This window comes from Sander lucioperca, chromosome 14 (assembly GCF_008315115.2).
Source record: "Sander lucioperca isolate FBNREF2018 chromosome 14, SLUC_FBN_1.2, whole genome shotgun sequence".
In the NCBI taxonomy this organism is placed as follows: domain Eukaryota; kingdom Metazoa; phylum Chordata; class Actinopteri; order Perciformes; family Percidae; genus Sander; species Sander lucioperca.
Genome location: NC_050186.1, coordinates 19,828,768 through 19,842,232, shown reverse-complemented (window position 1 = coordinate 19,842,232; position 13,465 = coordinate 19,828,768). Strand labels below are relative to the sequence as shown.

The 13,465-nt window shown below is 41.2% G+C and overlaps 4 protein-coding genes across 6 annotated transcripts in view; 1 reads left to right on the top strand and 3 right to left on the bottom strand.

Annotated features, from left to right (window-relative positions):
- LOC116047167 (NAD(P)H-hydrate epimerase-like) overlaps positions 1-673 on the bottom strand; it is a 1,534-nt gene extending 861 nt beyond the window's left edge. The window contains exon 1 of the mRNA XM_031295750.2: positions 327-673. Coding sequence (XP_031151610.2) covers positions 327-470 — 144 coding nt within the window. The 5' untranslated portion in view covers positions 471-673. The remainder of the gene's footprint in view (positions 1-326) is intronic.
- Positions 1-3,733, bottom strand: part of LOC116047162 (zinc finger and BTB domain-containing protein 44-like) — a 22,622-nt gene extending 18,889 nt beyond the window's left edge. Inside the window, exon 1 of the mRNA XM_035991586.1 lies at positions 3,565-3,733. The gene's annotated coding sequence lies outside the window, so the exon portion shown is untranslated. The remainder of the gene's footprint in view (positions 1-3,564) is intronic.
- The window catches only part of LOC116047165 (sodium channel subunit beta-1-like), a 26,755-nt gene extending 13,290 nt beyond the window's left edge, over positions 1-13,465 (top strand). The window contains exons 2-7 of one of the 3 annotated variants that reach the window (XR_004104341.2): positions 5,895-6,000; positions 6,084-6,253; positions 8,170-8,407; positions 10,225-10,366; positions 11,343-11,468; positions 12,404-13,465. Coding sequence is in view for 2 of the 3 variants with exons in the window: in XM_035991587.1 (XP_035847480.1) it covers positions 5,952-6,000; positions 6,084-6,253; positions 8,170-8,407; positions 10,225-10,366; positions 11,343-11,412 (669 nt within the window). In the remaining variant the exon portion in view is untranslated. The remainder of the gene's footprint in view (positions 1-5,894; positions 6,001-6,083; positions 6,254-8,169; positions 8,408-10,224; positions 10,367-11,342; positions 11,469-12,403) is intronic. The other 2 variants (XM_035991587.1, XM_031295749.2) reach the window with 2 other exon arrangements.
- Positions 1,262-3,370, bottom strand: LOC116047491 (zinc finger and BTB domain-containing protein 22-like). The gene is made up of 3 exons (XM_035991626.1): positions 3,159-3,370; positions 2,537-2,631; positions 1,262-1,827 (listed from the first exon to the last, which is right to left on the bottom strand). Exons 1-3 carry the CDS (start codon positions 3,272-3,274, stop codon positions 1,262-1,264), a joined length of 777 nt encoding a protein of 258 aa, XP_035847519.1. The 5' UTR covers positions 3,275-3,370.

Sequence of the window (13,465 nt, the reverse complement as noted above, 5' to 3'; positions counted from 1 at the left end):
CAACATAGGACGTGATATGTGTGAGTATATGATTCGACCGCAGAACTGACCAATCAATGCCTGTTATCTGGCACAACTCCAAAAAAGGTCTCTTCTGTCTTGGGGGGACCTCTGCTCATGTTAACAATTTCCAGATGTTCTCAGTAAATGTAGAGTAAAGTTCATGCATCCTCCTTATACCAACTCTTAAGTCAAAGTGTATAGAATGTTATAAGTTGTCAATATACCACATCTTGAAATAAAATGCACACTCATGAACACAATATGCAGAAGAATTGTCTTCACCACTGTGGATAACACTGCTGCATTAATGATTAACACCAAACCTCAGGCATCTCAGTCAGGAAGGGGATCTCCATTTTCTGGCACTGTGTGGTCAGGCCCTGGAACAGAGGTTTGTTTGGCCTCTTCGGGTACAAGATGGTAGGTTCGTAACCCTGCAAGAGGACACACAAAGTGGCAGGAAACATTCCTCACAGTTTGAAATTTGAAAACAGCCAGTTAAAGTTAATCTCCACTCTGCACAGACCGGTTTGATGAAAGTAAAAGGGTAAAGAATGCCTTCAGATTGGTTCAAAGCTGCCACTGAGGATTTATTTAGCAAAGACTGTCCTTAAATGGTCTTCTGTTAGCACTACTTACCCGCCTGAAGTCAGAATCCAGCCAAATACACTAATGGAGCAGTAATATAGTGTGCTGTGCAGCAAGGTTGGAAGAAGTATCCTTTAATTTTTTTTAATTTTAATATTTTTCAATGAAAATAAGAATAATGATACAAAGATGATCATTCCCTCCTATTTGGTAAATCACATCGCAATCGCAATATCAGTCAAAATAATCACATTTAGATATTTTCTTAATATCGTGCAATACATGAAGACATTAAACTTCCCTCTGTCTTCCCTGTATTCAAATAGCCCTCTGCTTCCAGCAGCAAAAACCTGGACCTGACCAGTAATTCAACTTTGGATAAAAAAAAGAAAAGAAAGAATTCACACCATTTTTTTGACAGAGACATAGCCTACTATTTGTGTTCAAAGTGAAATAAGACTTTTGTATCTTACCGCAGTGTCCCATTTGTGCAAAGCCTCCCTTCTTCTCCACCGCCGCTTCGCCGACTCCCTCATCTGCCTCAATCTCTCTCTTCTTCCTCTTCTCTTGTGTCTCATCAATGTCCCCGCTCTCTCTGTTCTTATCAAGCCGTCTAACAACGCTCTGCGGTGCTCCTTGCTGTTGAAACCTAACTTTCTGCTTTAATGCTTCACCACAAGGGACCCCCCCCATGGTACCGGCTATTGTGGCCAGGTCCATCATGAGCAAAGTGGCTCGTTTTGGCATGGCTTGATACCCATGCCTCCTCACAGTTGGTGTAATCACTCTCTGTATAGCAAGGGAGGGTGTCCAGTTGAGAGTCAGCTAAGTTCTGGGCTGATGAAGGCCGTGGCCGCCCCCATCTAGGAAAATGCTGTGGACGTCTCCATGTAGCTAAGGGAGGCAAGGCATCAGGCTTTCTCTCCTTCCTTCTTTCCTCCCTTTCCAGATATAAGCAGTCTGTGCTGCTTGGGGACTGCTGGCGAGATGCAGTGCCAGGGTGAGCTGCAGCGGTCTCTCCAGGGCTTACTTCTGCTGGGGGCCGAGGCCTCTTCAGGATCTCAGTGCATTTGTCCACGATATGCCACATCTGGAGGAAACTGGCCACAGTGACATAGTTTACAATGTCATCAAGCACAATGCTCAGCTGGCCTGTGTAGGCAGAACTCAGGACACTGTCAAAGCCCACTGGGTCCATAACTGAGGGTAAGGAAACAGTTGTAACATTCTTCAGGGCTAGTCTATATAATTGACGTCCCACCTCCGGGGATTGCTCCGGTGCTGCAGGAAATTCCGCCGGATCCATGCAATTTCGCTAATATCCGTTAACTTCCGCTTTCTTTGGTTTGGAATTTTAAACTCCAGTGGATTTATGAGGACTATGGTTAACTGCTCCTCAGATCTCTGCAGGGTAAATTGAGACAGCTAGCTAGACTCTCCGTCCAATCTAAGTTTTCTCTTGCACGAATATTTTGCAGCGGCTCCGTGTGGAGCTTAGCGCCGCCCATGACGTTTGTGATTGGTTTAAGAAATGCCATTAAACCAGAGCACGTTTTTCTCCCATCCCGGAATGCTGCGTGGAATAGCCAGACCCTCCTCCGCTCCGCAGCGTGTGGATGGTCTGGCAAAGCGAGACTACTCCAGGGCTTACTTCTGCTGGGGGCCGGGGCCTCTTCAGGATCTCAGTGTTTTTACCACGATGTGCCACATCTAGAGGAAACTGGCCACAGTGACATAGCCACTGGATCCATAACTGAGGGTAAGGAAACAATTGTTACATTCTTCAGTAACTGTTGAGAGAGAAGAACAAATACAATACTTTTGGACTTAATATATTTTGGGCATCTGGACAGAAATATGGGGTGAGTGAAAACAACAATAACTTATTATAAAGAAATGAATCTGTACAGACAATATAGCCTATTGCACACTGATGTACCCTGACTTACCTGGTCATGAAAGTAAGGTGAGGATGCAGCGAGCACACAGCGGTGGGCCCTGAACACATGTCCTTGCACCTGGATGGAGAGGTCACACAGCCTAGAGCTGAAGATCTTTGCCCGAACCCGACGGGACCCGACGGGTTCGGTCTTCATTTCTATCATGTTACACGGGCTCGGGCTTGCGCTCCGAGTTGCGCAGTAAACGAGCGGTCCGGTGAAGCGTTTCGATTAGCGTGAAAATGGATGCTGAGGAGGTGAAACAGAGGCTGGCTTCTGGTGGGCTTATTTTATTTATTTGTTCCAACTTCCATGTGGCCTATAGCCTCCGTTAGTCATGAATAAATTATGTTAAAAAATGTATAAATTAGGCCTACTCATTCTTGACGGAAGACAAAAGAGCTGTGTGCGTGCGGCGCAGTCTCTTTTTTTCTTTCTCTCCCTTTTCCGCCGAGTGGTGCGTGTGCCCGCTCGCGGCGTGAAGAGCGTGTCCGCGCTATTTTCCGACATGCACTCTAATCACTGCTGATAGACGGCCTTTTGTACAGTCGGGCTGTAAACGGGTTCGGGCTTTTCTGTCAATCAAAATGTACTTGTCGGGCCGAACTTTTAAGGCCCGATTACAGCCTGCCCTCTTCCCGCTGGCGGTTCAGATTATCCAAAACAGCCGCACGGGCACCGGGGAAACACACCTGGACAGTTAAACCAGCTTGAGCAGCCGAAGCACTGCAGGTCGGATCCATGGTCACACAAAACTATAGAGAAGATTAAAACATGACAAAGTGGTCACCTATCTGATAATTTGCTGTCAGTCCACTCAGTTATACATCAGCTTTATCTAATCGATTAACTGTAGCCTATCAGCTCTAACATTAGATTAAAGTAGGTGTCAATAAAGATATTAGTTAAATGATAACCAGTTGTGTATCCCAAACTGTATTGATTTAAGAATGTGAAGTAAGGGAGCTTCCACCTGATGATCACTAGCCTATCACATTTATGGATATATGATAGGCCTATGTCGTTTGTCGAGCTTTTGACTTTTATAGGGAACGTCGCTGGCTATTTGCAGCACAACATTATTATTCGTGAATTCCAGATACAAAATACCATCGCTTGTTTGTGAAACAAGAGAAAAAGAAGCAAGCTCGTAAATGCTAACAGCAGCTTGCCCGTAGGCGTAGCTGATGCTAGCTGGTTGACAACAATCCTCAACACACAACGTGAGTGGGTGTTTGGTGTCAAAGTTGAATTGAAAATTAAATTAAATACCATTACACTGGCCACATTAACCCGCGGCCTTGCTGCAAGATTATTTAATTTTATTTTAAAAGATGAACCCACAACTATGTGGGCAGTTATTGGAAGTTAAAGACGGATCAATCCAGCGTTATGTGACCATCTCCTGTTGACAGAAAGATGCCATCATTACCCCGCCCCCGCCGCAGTGGAGCGCACTTAAAGGGCTAGTTCACCCTAATATCAGCTACCACAACGAAAGCCCTTGTCGCCAGTGGTGTAGTGGTCCCTGGAGAAGTGGGTATACTCTCAGTTTTCACCTTTTTTTTTTTTTTCTAAAGTAGTCCAGAAAAAAGCCCTGTTTTAGAAACAGTGATATGTAAAACTATGATTTAGTTTACCCAAAAATCTGTCATTTCTACTTGCTCACTATTATAAAATGATCATGACTTGATTAGGAGCAGTTTGTAGTTACTACTGGTCACACAAGCAGCCTGGATGAATGTAAAATGTATTTATCATGAGGCAAACATGGTGTTATCTCTTCTCCTCTAAATGTGCAGTCATACTGCCACTGGCAATTTGCCAGTAGTTTAAAATAATGATTGATTTGGAAACCACCTTAAAACTTACTTCAGAATTATGTCTTCCATCAACTGGGGTGGCACACCCCCGCTTGTGTTATTTCTTCAGCTGTTGTTTGGTCTGCTGCCGTTATCGTAGTCAAGTGGCACCGGCACCTGAGGTTTTTTTTTGTTTTTTTTTCACTGGCACCTGAGGTATTAGCGATATTTTCCTCGGCATGACCCGCCCTACTCTGCCTCTGATTGGCTCATCAGTCCTCATGCCTAAAGTTAACCAATCTAATCAGTGAAAGCAGCGAGTACCAGCCAATTAGAGGCAGAGGAGGGTGGGTCATGGCTTTACTATCCTTGAGGAAAAAATGGGCAATCTGGCTCACAGATATTACTGAATGGTGCGCATCAGGGGGGATTTAGAAGTGGGTATACGCAATGCTGACTGAAAAATAAGTAGGTATACGCCGTATACCAGCGTATACCCTGGACTACACCACTGCTTGTCGCTCATTAATTGTGCTCTAGGTGAGGCCCCTGCAGTGGTTTCCAGATAAAGCTAAGCTAGTATCAGTTTAAAAGCAGCGGGGCAGAAGCTTAAATAGCCGTCACACACTGGATCTGCTCAGTCATACACGCGCGGCCGTTTTTACCGCAGTGCATTTTCAGCATCCTCTGATCCGAGCGACAGAGGTCCCGCTGTGGCGGAGGAAAAAACACCGTTAACTGGCACAGGACGTATTTTATTTTATTTTGGTGGGCTGGCTCTAGGCTACTATGCACTGACGCAGTTTTATCTACAGGAGCGGAGCATCTTTTCTACGAATGCGGAGTCATTAGATAGGTGAAATCAGAAGTCTTTCCACATTCAGCTGTCATCGCAGGAGAGGACAGTATTTTTTTTTTCCGAGGAGACGACTCGAGGAGAAGAGGCCTCTATTTCAGGACAGTAGGCTTTGATTTCAGTGATCCGATCAAGGATAATTATTAGATTATTAGATTGGTCTGCATTTAATATTGGTAGCGTGTAGCCTGTAAAAGGTAGCAATTTCTAAGTGTAGGCCTATTGTTAACGTTCAGTCACTAGCTTGCATGTTGCACATAATATAAACACATTTATTATAATATTTGTGCACCCTGTAATTTGCAAACACAATAGAGCAGAGCATGTGGCTCCAGGCCTTATGATTGCTCTGTGCATCTCACATTAGACCTCAGGGGAAAAAGATAATCAAATCTCAGGGTGTTGATCTGGGGAACACTGTGAGTCACCAGATATCTGGATTATTTCATATGCTGCTTGATAATTAAAAGCATAAAACCCCCACCACTAGATTGCATCAGCTGAATCGAGATACTGTCAAAAAGCAGCAGTAGACCTAATCTGTAGCAATTCGGCAACCAATAGGAAACTTGCTATCTTGAGGATTGTTAAAACATCATAATCAAAGAAACCTTTGCAAATATCCGTTCATTTATTACAAAGTTGGAGGTCAGTTTAATGAGTGTCATGACTGTTGAGTCTGTTGAGGACTAGTTGCTGTTAGAGTTAGTACTTTTTGAGGCTCCTCTTCAAATAAAACTGTTTATTCTAACATCCGGTGACATGGAAGTATTAAGCCTACGGATCCTCTTTCTTCTGTGCTGCATATTTGGTGAGTTGACCTGATTTTCTGTAGCCTTCATAATTTCTTGCCACATCATGTTAACCTATTGTAGTGCTTGTCTCGTTTTGTAGCAATGTCCGAGTGCCGTGGGGCGTGTGCAGAAGTGGACTCTGACACAGAGGCAGTGGCGGGCAAGGGCTTCAAACTGGGCTGCATCTCCTGCAAGATGAGGAGGGAGGTGGAGGCCACTGCCACTGTCGAATGGTACTTCAGGCCGAAAGGAGAAGCCGACTTTGTTCATGTGAGTGCAAATCATTGCTAAATAATGTCTTAGTCTGATGCCAGCACATTGTGGAGAGTACAGGGAGTAGGAGCTCGTGCAAGTGTTACGGGCCCCAGGTAAGGAGACCGGGTAACAAATTTAAATTCCTGTAAGGAAAATAAAAGGAGAGTTTGACACAGCAGCTTTTCTCGTCTTCTCCCAAATTGCATCTGTTTTGTTCATTCAGAATAAATCACAAAACATTGCCATATTTCCATTTTCCAAAATAAGACCATATCACATATCATATACTATATATTCACATTCTAACTTACATCAGTTATACAAGGCCACTATGGCTGCATAGTGCACTTCACATGGCTACATTGTTATTAAAGTTGTTGCTACATATAGCTGCCTTGCGAATACTGGTCGTACTAACAGAATTCCCCACAGACACAGAAATACAGGATCAGACATTTACATCACTTAAAAAGCTACATACACAAAACAACAATTTATCAAATATATTTATATAGTTTCATACCTTATTTACATTCATTATACATTAGAAGTAAATCATTCACTCTCATCGCTTATTTACTCATTTAACATAACCAGATAGCCGTTACACCAAAACTTATGTCTACTTGTTAAAGTTGACAAAATAATCGTTTCTAAAACCTGTGTGTATTTACTTAATCATACTCATTAAACTTGTCAACATAACCGTTTCTAACAAGCAGTGTCGGAGCTTGAAATACTATGCTACATGAATCAATGGGATGACAATGACCCAGACGTTATTCCAGCTTGTTCGCGAGACTGTAGCTGACTGTTTACGGTAGCCTACCTCAGCTAGCTGCCTCGATCAATGGCACACTTTCTATTTACACTTTAATTGTTATATTACAAACAACACTACAATCAGTTATCAAACAGGCGTTAAGAAAAAGGTTGAGACCCCAACAAGTAAAGATGGGCAGTTTACCCATTACTGACCTGAAAGACAGGTGAAATAAAAGGAGAGTTTGACACAGCAGCTTGTCTTGTCTTCTCCCAAATTGTATCTGAGAGCAAGCGAGGTCCGTCCCCATAGCAACCGGAACGCAACTGATTGTGCTGTGTCACTCCTTAAAGTTACAGTAGTAATATATATATATATATATATATATATATATATATATAGAGAGAGAGAGAGAGAGAGAGAGAGAGAGAGAGAGAGAGAGAGAGAGAGAGAGAGAGAGAGAGAGAGAATATTTAATCATATCCATATATACATGAAATGTCTTGTGGACACCTACTTGGGTGTGCCACACAAGCATCCTTAATGTCACACTTGTCCTAGCCCACATTCCTTAAGACACAAACTATTTATATATACATGTATAAAAGCCATACCCAAGCGCTCTCTCTCTCTCTCTCTCTCTCTCTCTCTCTCTCTCTCTCTCTCTCTCTCTCTCTCTCTCTCTCTCTCTCTCTCTCTCTCTCTCTCTTTTACACCAGAGATCATTAAAGCTCCAGAGATGACACATGGCTGTGTTGACCTTGTGTTGAATCCTGTTTTCCACTGGAGTGCATGCTGTGATAATGTAGCTGCATTTATGGTTCAGTATATCCAAATGATAGACCCTTTCCAACAAATTAGCAACACGTGGGGCGGCCTCTAGCTCACCCAGTAAGAGCGTTCGCCCCATGTTGGCTGAGTCCTACAGCGGCGCAGGGTTCGAATCTGACCTGCTGCCCTTTGCGGCGTGTCATCCCCCATCTCTCTCCCCCTTTCATGTCTATCCACTTTCAAAAAAATAAAGGGAAAAGCCCTAAAAAATAATCTTAAAAAAAAAAAAATTAGCAACACGTTTGAGGATCATCTGGATTTTTGTGATGGATGTGCAAATATACGAGTTTTCTGTCACATCTGAATTTTGATTAACCTTGATGTCTCTGTTCACCAGATCTACACCTACAACGAGGAAGGCCCCCTCATTGAACACGACGACTTTATGGACCGTTTGGATTGGAACGGAACTAAGAGGAGCCAAGACATCCAGGATGGATCCATATACCTGCACAACGTCACCTTCAATGACACGGGCACCTACCGCTGCTTTTTCAACCGCATCCTCTTCTACGCTAACCATGAAAACAGCACCGTTATCAGCAAAGTGGTCCAACTTTCTGTGGTGGCTAAAGGTACGATGAAATGAACTGCAGTGCTCTACAACTATTTTGTGTGACATTAGCACTGATTGAATCACAAGGAGCAGGATTTAAGGACATGCCCTGGAAAAGTTAAAGAAGTTACATTACATACAAAAATATGGAAAAAAGCATTTAATGAATAGCCAGATTTAATATTAAAATATATTAAAATTAAAAGTGCATTGTGGCAGAGCAAAATTATATTTAAAAGGTTTGAAAACTGCCTTGTGAGGTCGTAAGAGCAATCAAATTTCAGTTTGTCTTAATCACATTTAAATAAGGGCATTCAGCATTAAGATGGAGGGTTTAAAGGAATACCTAAACTGTGGATGTCCCTCCCATCCAGTCCCGGCGTTATGGGCGGGCTTTAGGGGGCCGGGCCCGCCCCCAGAGTCTGCTGTGCCCGCCCTGGACGGACGAGCCCTTTTTTAACTGACAAGCTTGATTGGTTTGTCAAAACTGATGCGGTTCAAATGGAAATTGACATGCAGCCTGCATGTCAGGAAGCTATCGGGAATTTGTATGAGAGAATAGGTAGCTTAATGTAAACTAAAGAGATAATTTAGGCTATGGATATATGGCGTTTCCTTAATGTTAATCAACGAGCTCCAAGGTTGGTGGAAGAAATTGACAAAGACGGCAAAAGTACAGGGAGTAACGTTAGTTCTGAAGTTGTCACTGCCAAAGCTAGCATTAGCCACGGTGCTGCTAGCCGACACTGTAACCCAAAGCAAGGGTTGTGTGCAATAGTTGTATGTTTAGTGTACATACTGCGCAGTGAAAATTAAGTCACTCTGCTGTTATGCTGTTTCAATACCAAATAAAATCTGTTAAACGTGTAGACCTGTATGCATTCATTCAATGCTCATTTGCAAGATAATTAACATAATGTTACATGATGAGATTTATTTAATTTGTGCCCCCCCAAAAATAATGGCATGCCCGTCCGTGAATTTGTGTCTGGAGCCGGGTCTGCTCCCATCTCTGCATCTTGAGCAGGAAACATCCCTCACTATTGACAGCGATGGACACCTTGCTCATTCAGCTTCTTGGTTATATTATGTACAGTTTACCTATGAAAAACAAACCGTCAGCATATGCTCTAAAATAGATGGTACATTCTTCTTTAACTATGCATATAGCAAGCTGGTAAGATCTACATTTATGTTGAAACAATGTAATGGTTTCTTTTAATTTGATGCAAATGATGTGATTTTAACATAAAAAGTCAATGTAAGGGAAGTGAAGCAAAGGTTTAGGTTATGTGTATGACTAAAATAATGCTTAAGAAGTAGCAAGACAGAACTTATATGTATGTTCCTGTATATATATGTATGTTATGGTTCCTGCACTTCTGGGGAGGAGTGTTGGAGAACAACAAATTGGCAGAGGGTTTTATTGTCCACTTTGACAGACAGTAATAGTGAGGATACAGCCTCACTTAGCATTAGTCATTTTGAAATAGTGGATATGGAGGTTGAGATAGAAATGCATGTTATGCATCCAGGATTAAAACCAAACAGTGTCAGATGACTATGATACACAGGTAGCCTTGTACAAAATCCCAGAGGGAGCTCTGAACAACGAGAAATCAGGAAGAATATAATGCAGTTGATTACATTTTTGACCAGACAACGTTCTTAAAATGTATAAGATGTCAGATGTCAGCTGTGTACTCTCTTCAGTCTCACTCTTGCTGAAAGAAATCCTTTCATTTGTAGATTGAATTTATCCTGAATTCCAGATTTTTTGCATTGTCAGGTTGCCTCTTTGGTTATTGTCTGATTTCTTGGCTTTCATGTGTGCAGCGACCAGAGGAACGGCTTCCATCGTGTCCGAAGTCATGATGTATGTGTCCATCATTGGCCTTCAGGTCTGGCTCCTCATAGAGATGATATACTGCTACAGGAAAATATCAGCAGCTGGGGAAGAAGCATTGAGAGAAGCAGCGTAAGTATTTGCTTCTTCTTCTTCTTCTTCTTTCACAGAACAAACGCAAGGAAGCTATTGTAGCTTATTAGCACAATAGCTTCACTTTTCTTCTTTTTAACCTTCCTCTGTCTCCACAAAAGAGGAATGGTTTGCGGATAGTTAGAAAATGATGGAACAAATATGTCTTGAAATTTTTTTGAATTTCTTGTCCTTTTAGCGAGTAAGTTAACTGACAGCTAGCTTAACTGACAGCAAGTTGAGTGGCGTGGAGTTATATTTTTTACCTCTTCAATAACTCTTAAACAGCAAATCAAATAAAAATAAAAATTATAACAGAAAATAAAAAACAGAAAGAAGCTTGATGAGCTTGTGAGTGACTAGCAGCAGCGTGTTTTCCGGCTGGCTAGCTTGTAGCAGTTAGGTCGGCAATTTCTGCAAGTAGTCGCTATGTCACCAAGCTTCAAGAAGCAAATATTTCACATAGCTGAATTACTTTCTGGTGTGACTGGGCCTTCACTCTAAAAACTCACCGATATGTTCAAAATAATAATTTATGCTTTAAAAACTGTGTATTTCCCTAAAAATATTGCTATGTATGTATTCATGCTCTATTGCTGTCACACTGCAAGTCACACCTATAATTTCAACTTTTACTTTGTTACATCCTCTCTTTGGTTCATATTCCTCTCCTCCACTTAGCAATTCTTCTTACCTAATTATGTTTAAGATTATCAATGTTTCCATCGTGTTTGTGTGTTTTCACTTGTCTCTTTGTCCCACGCTCCCTCCGTCTACTTGTCATGTTTTCGTCTTGTCCGTCCCATCCTGTCATCCTCCTCCCTAGTAAAAACCAAAACCTCCCTCCTGTAAGTCAAAAACCTGTCATACAACCATAGCTGTGATGTTTTGTTTTTGTATTTTTCACCCATTTCACTGTGTTAAAGTTAAAAGTTTTGACATTGTTTCACATTTGTTTTTTCTCTTTTGCTCCTAGAAATGCTGAATATTTAGCGATAGCCTCAGAAAGTAAAGAGAACTGCGCAGGGGTGCAGGTTGGAGAATAGCACAGGTAGGTTTGTGATCCCGAGGTGAAAGTGCATGTCAGCAGCATCATTCCCAGGTACACTGAGTCCCTTGTTGACCAATTCTATCCAGGGCTGGGTATTAAACCTTAATACTTTTGTTTGGTCCCAACTAAGCTGTGTCCATGTAATATAACTGGGTATTAAAACTGTCAAGGCTTAAAAGCTGGCATTGAATACTCGCTCAGATTCATCTGAGTCTACTTATTTGATCAGTTTAACAGTTTTCAAATAAGCATATTTACAGAGAGTTACTGTAGGTAATGTGTAATTTTTCCACCGATTGCAATTTTTCAAAATGTCAAAGTATTCCATTAACTACTATCCTCCCATTTTGGCCAGGTGTCTCTTGTAAAAGATAATATATTTTCGGAGACTTACTGGTTAGAAGTTAAATAAAATAATGATAACATATTTAGGCAAAGTTGCAGCTGCTTGGGTTAAGACAATTAACATTTGAGAAGTTTGGCTTCTTTTTTTAAAGAAAGTGTTTTGTGGTATATTTCTGAAAGATATCGAAAATAAAGTGTCAGTACCTAGACTCTTGTATCTGAGCTAGTATCAAAAAAGGAATGCCCAGCCTTAAGATACCTTGCTAAAACAAATGTCTAATACAACTACCCTGCAATATATTGTACCTTCATGATGGTTTTAATGATAGCTTTTAGTTGAAATTGTTTTTCTAAATTTGTCTATTTGAAACATCTCTCAGTATAACACAATGCAAGCCAACAGCACCACAAAAGATTTCATAAAGCTGAATCAACATCTATCTAAATCAGTTCAAACACAAACTGAACATTATATTCTTCATGAAGGTGGGATTTATTAAAGATTTGTTGTGTTAGACTGCATTAGTTTTAGTTAAGCGTGACTAAAAAAATGAAGTGTATGTTGTAGAGGATTTAGTGTTTGAATTTTCTATAAACGCAGTGGTTTTGAATCCATTAGTACATGTTGTCTTTATCTGCAGGCTTCTTCCCTGGACTAAAAATATCCTTCCACCCTCTGACCTGCATGTAGACAACTTGGGGGTAAAACTCCTCTTCACCTCAAGCCTCTATTTGACCTTTTCCCTGACAAAGATCACACATGGATATTACATACAAAGAGAGCATGGTACCAGCACTGTAAATAGTATTCTGCGCCAAAAAAGCATGTTCTGCTTCTGCACTTATTTGATTATTTGAAAACCATTATGCATTAAAGAGCCACATTGTCGTATTTTTAACGTACAGGATTTCTTTTAAGTATATGTAGTCACTAGGGGTGTGACGAGACACTCAGCTCACGAGACAAGACAAGAGATTGGGTTCACGAGACAAGACGAGATTTTAACACTATATTAAAGAAAACTTAAATGATGAAATATGAATGGAAAAAGTCTTTTATGTAAGTCACAACATGAATTGTGAAAGGTTTTGCCACAAACTAAGATAGCTTCTCTCCTGTATTACTAACCTCTTCAGACCTCTCTCCTCCCAAAACCGGTCCATAGAACCTATTAATCAAAAAAATATTAATTTCTTACACACTTTTATTCTTGTATTTGTATCTTATTCTTCTTTTAGCCATTTTTATTTTCATTACGTTATGTAAAGCACTTTAAATTGCCTTGTTGCCTAAAGGTGCAATAGAAATAATATTGCCTTGCCTTGCCTGTACAACCTCAGCCTGTCAGTCTGTAACCAGGGCATATGAATGCTTTTGTCTTGTGCCTGTCACTCAGTCAGGCAAGTCTGTCTCGGAAGTAAACATTAACTGCACGGCTAGCGATCTCGCTATTATATTATATTCCAGCAAACAGTGTCTGCGTGAAGTTTTGAAAAGTGTAACCACACGTGTCCGCTTTGCCATGTCTCACTGTGACTTTAAGAAACTGCAGAGGCAAATGTAACTTTCGGTGTGTGTGTGTGTGTGTGTGTGTGTGTGTGTGTGTTATAAAAAATAGAATATAATGGACCTGGATAGACTGTTTTTCCAGTTGCTAGTTGTACATTCAAGTGTTCAAGTCTTAAGATGTACTAATAAAAAC

What these genes read in the sequence shown, in the direction of transcription:
- LOC116047491 (XM_035991626.1), bottom strand. Translation starts at nt 3,274, where the DNA reads ATGGATCCGACCTGCAGTGCTTCGGCTGCTCAAGCTGGTTTAACTGTC. An exon ending in CGCCAGCGGGAAGAGGGCAG is followed by an intron (nt 2,632 to 3,158) that starts GCTGTAATCGGG and finishes CTTCAGCTCTAG; the next exon opens with GCTGTGTGACCTCTCCATCC. An exon ending in TTACTTTCATGACCAGGTAA is followed by an intron (nt 1,828 to 2,536) that starts GTCAGGGTACAT and finishes TATATAGACTAG; the next exon opens with CCCTGAAGAATGTTACAACT.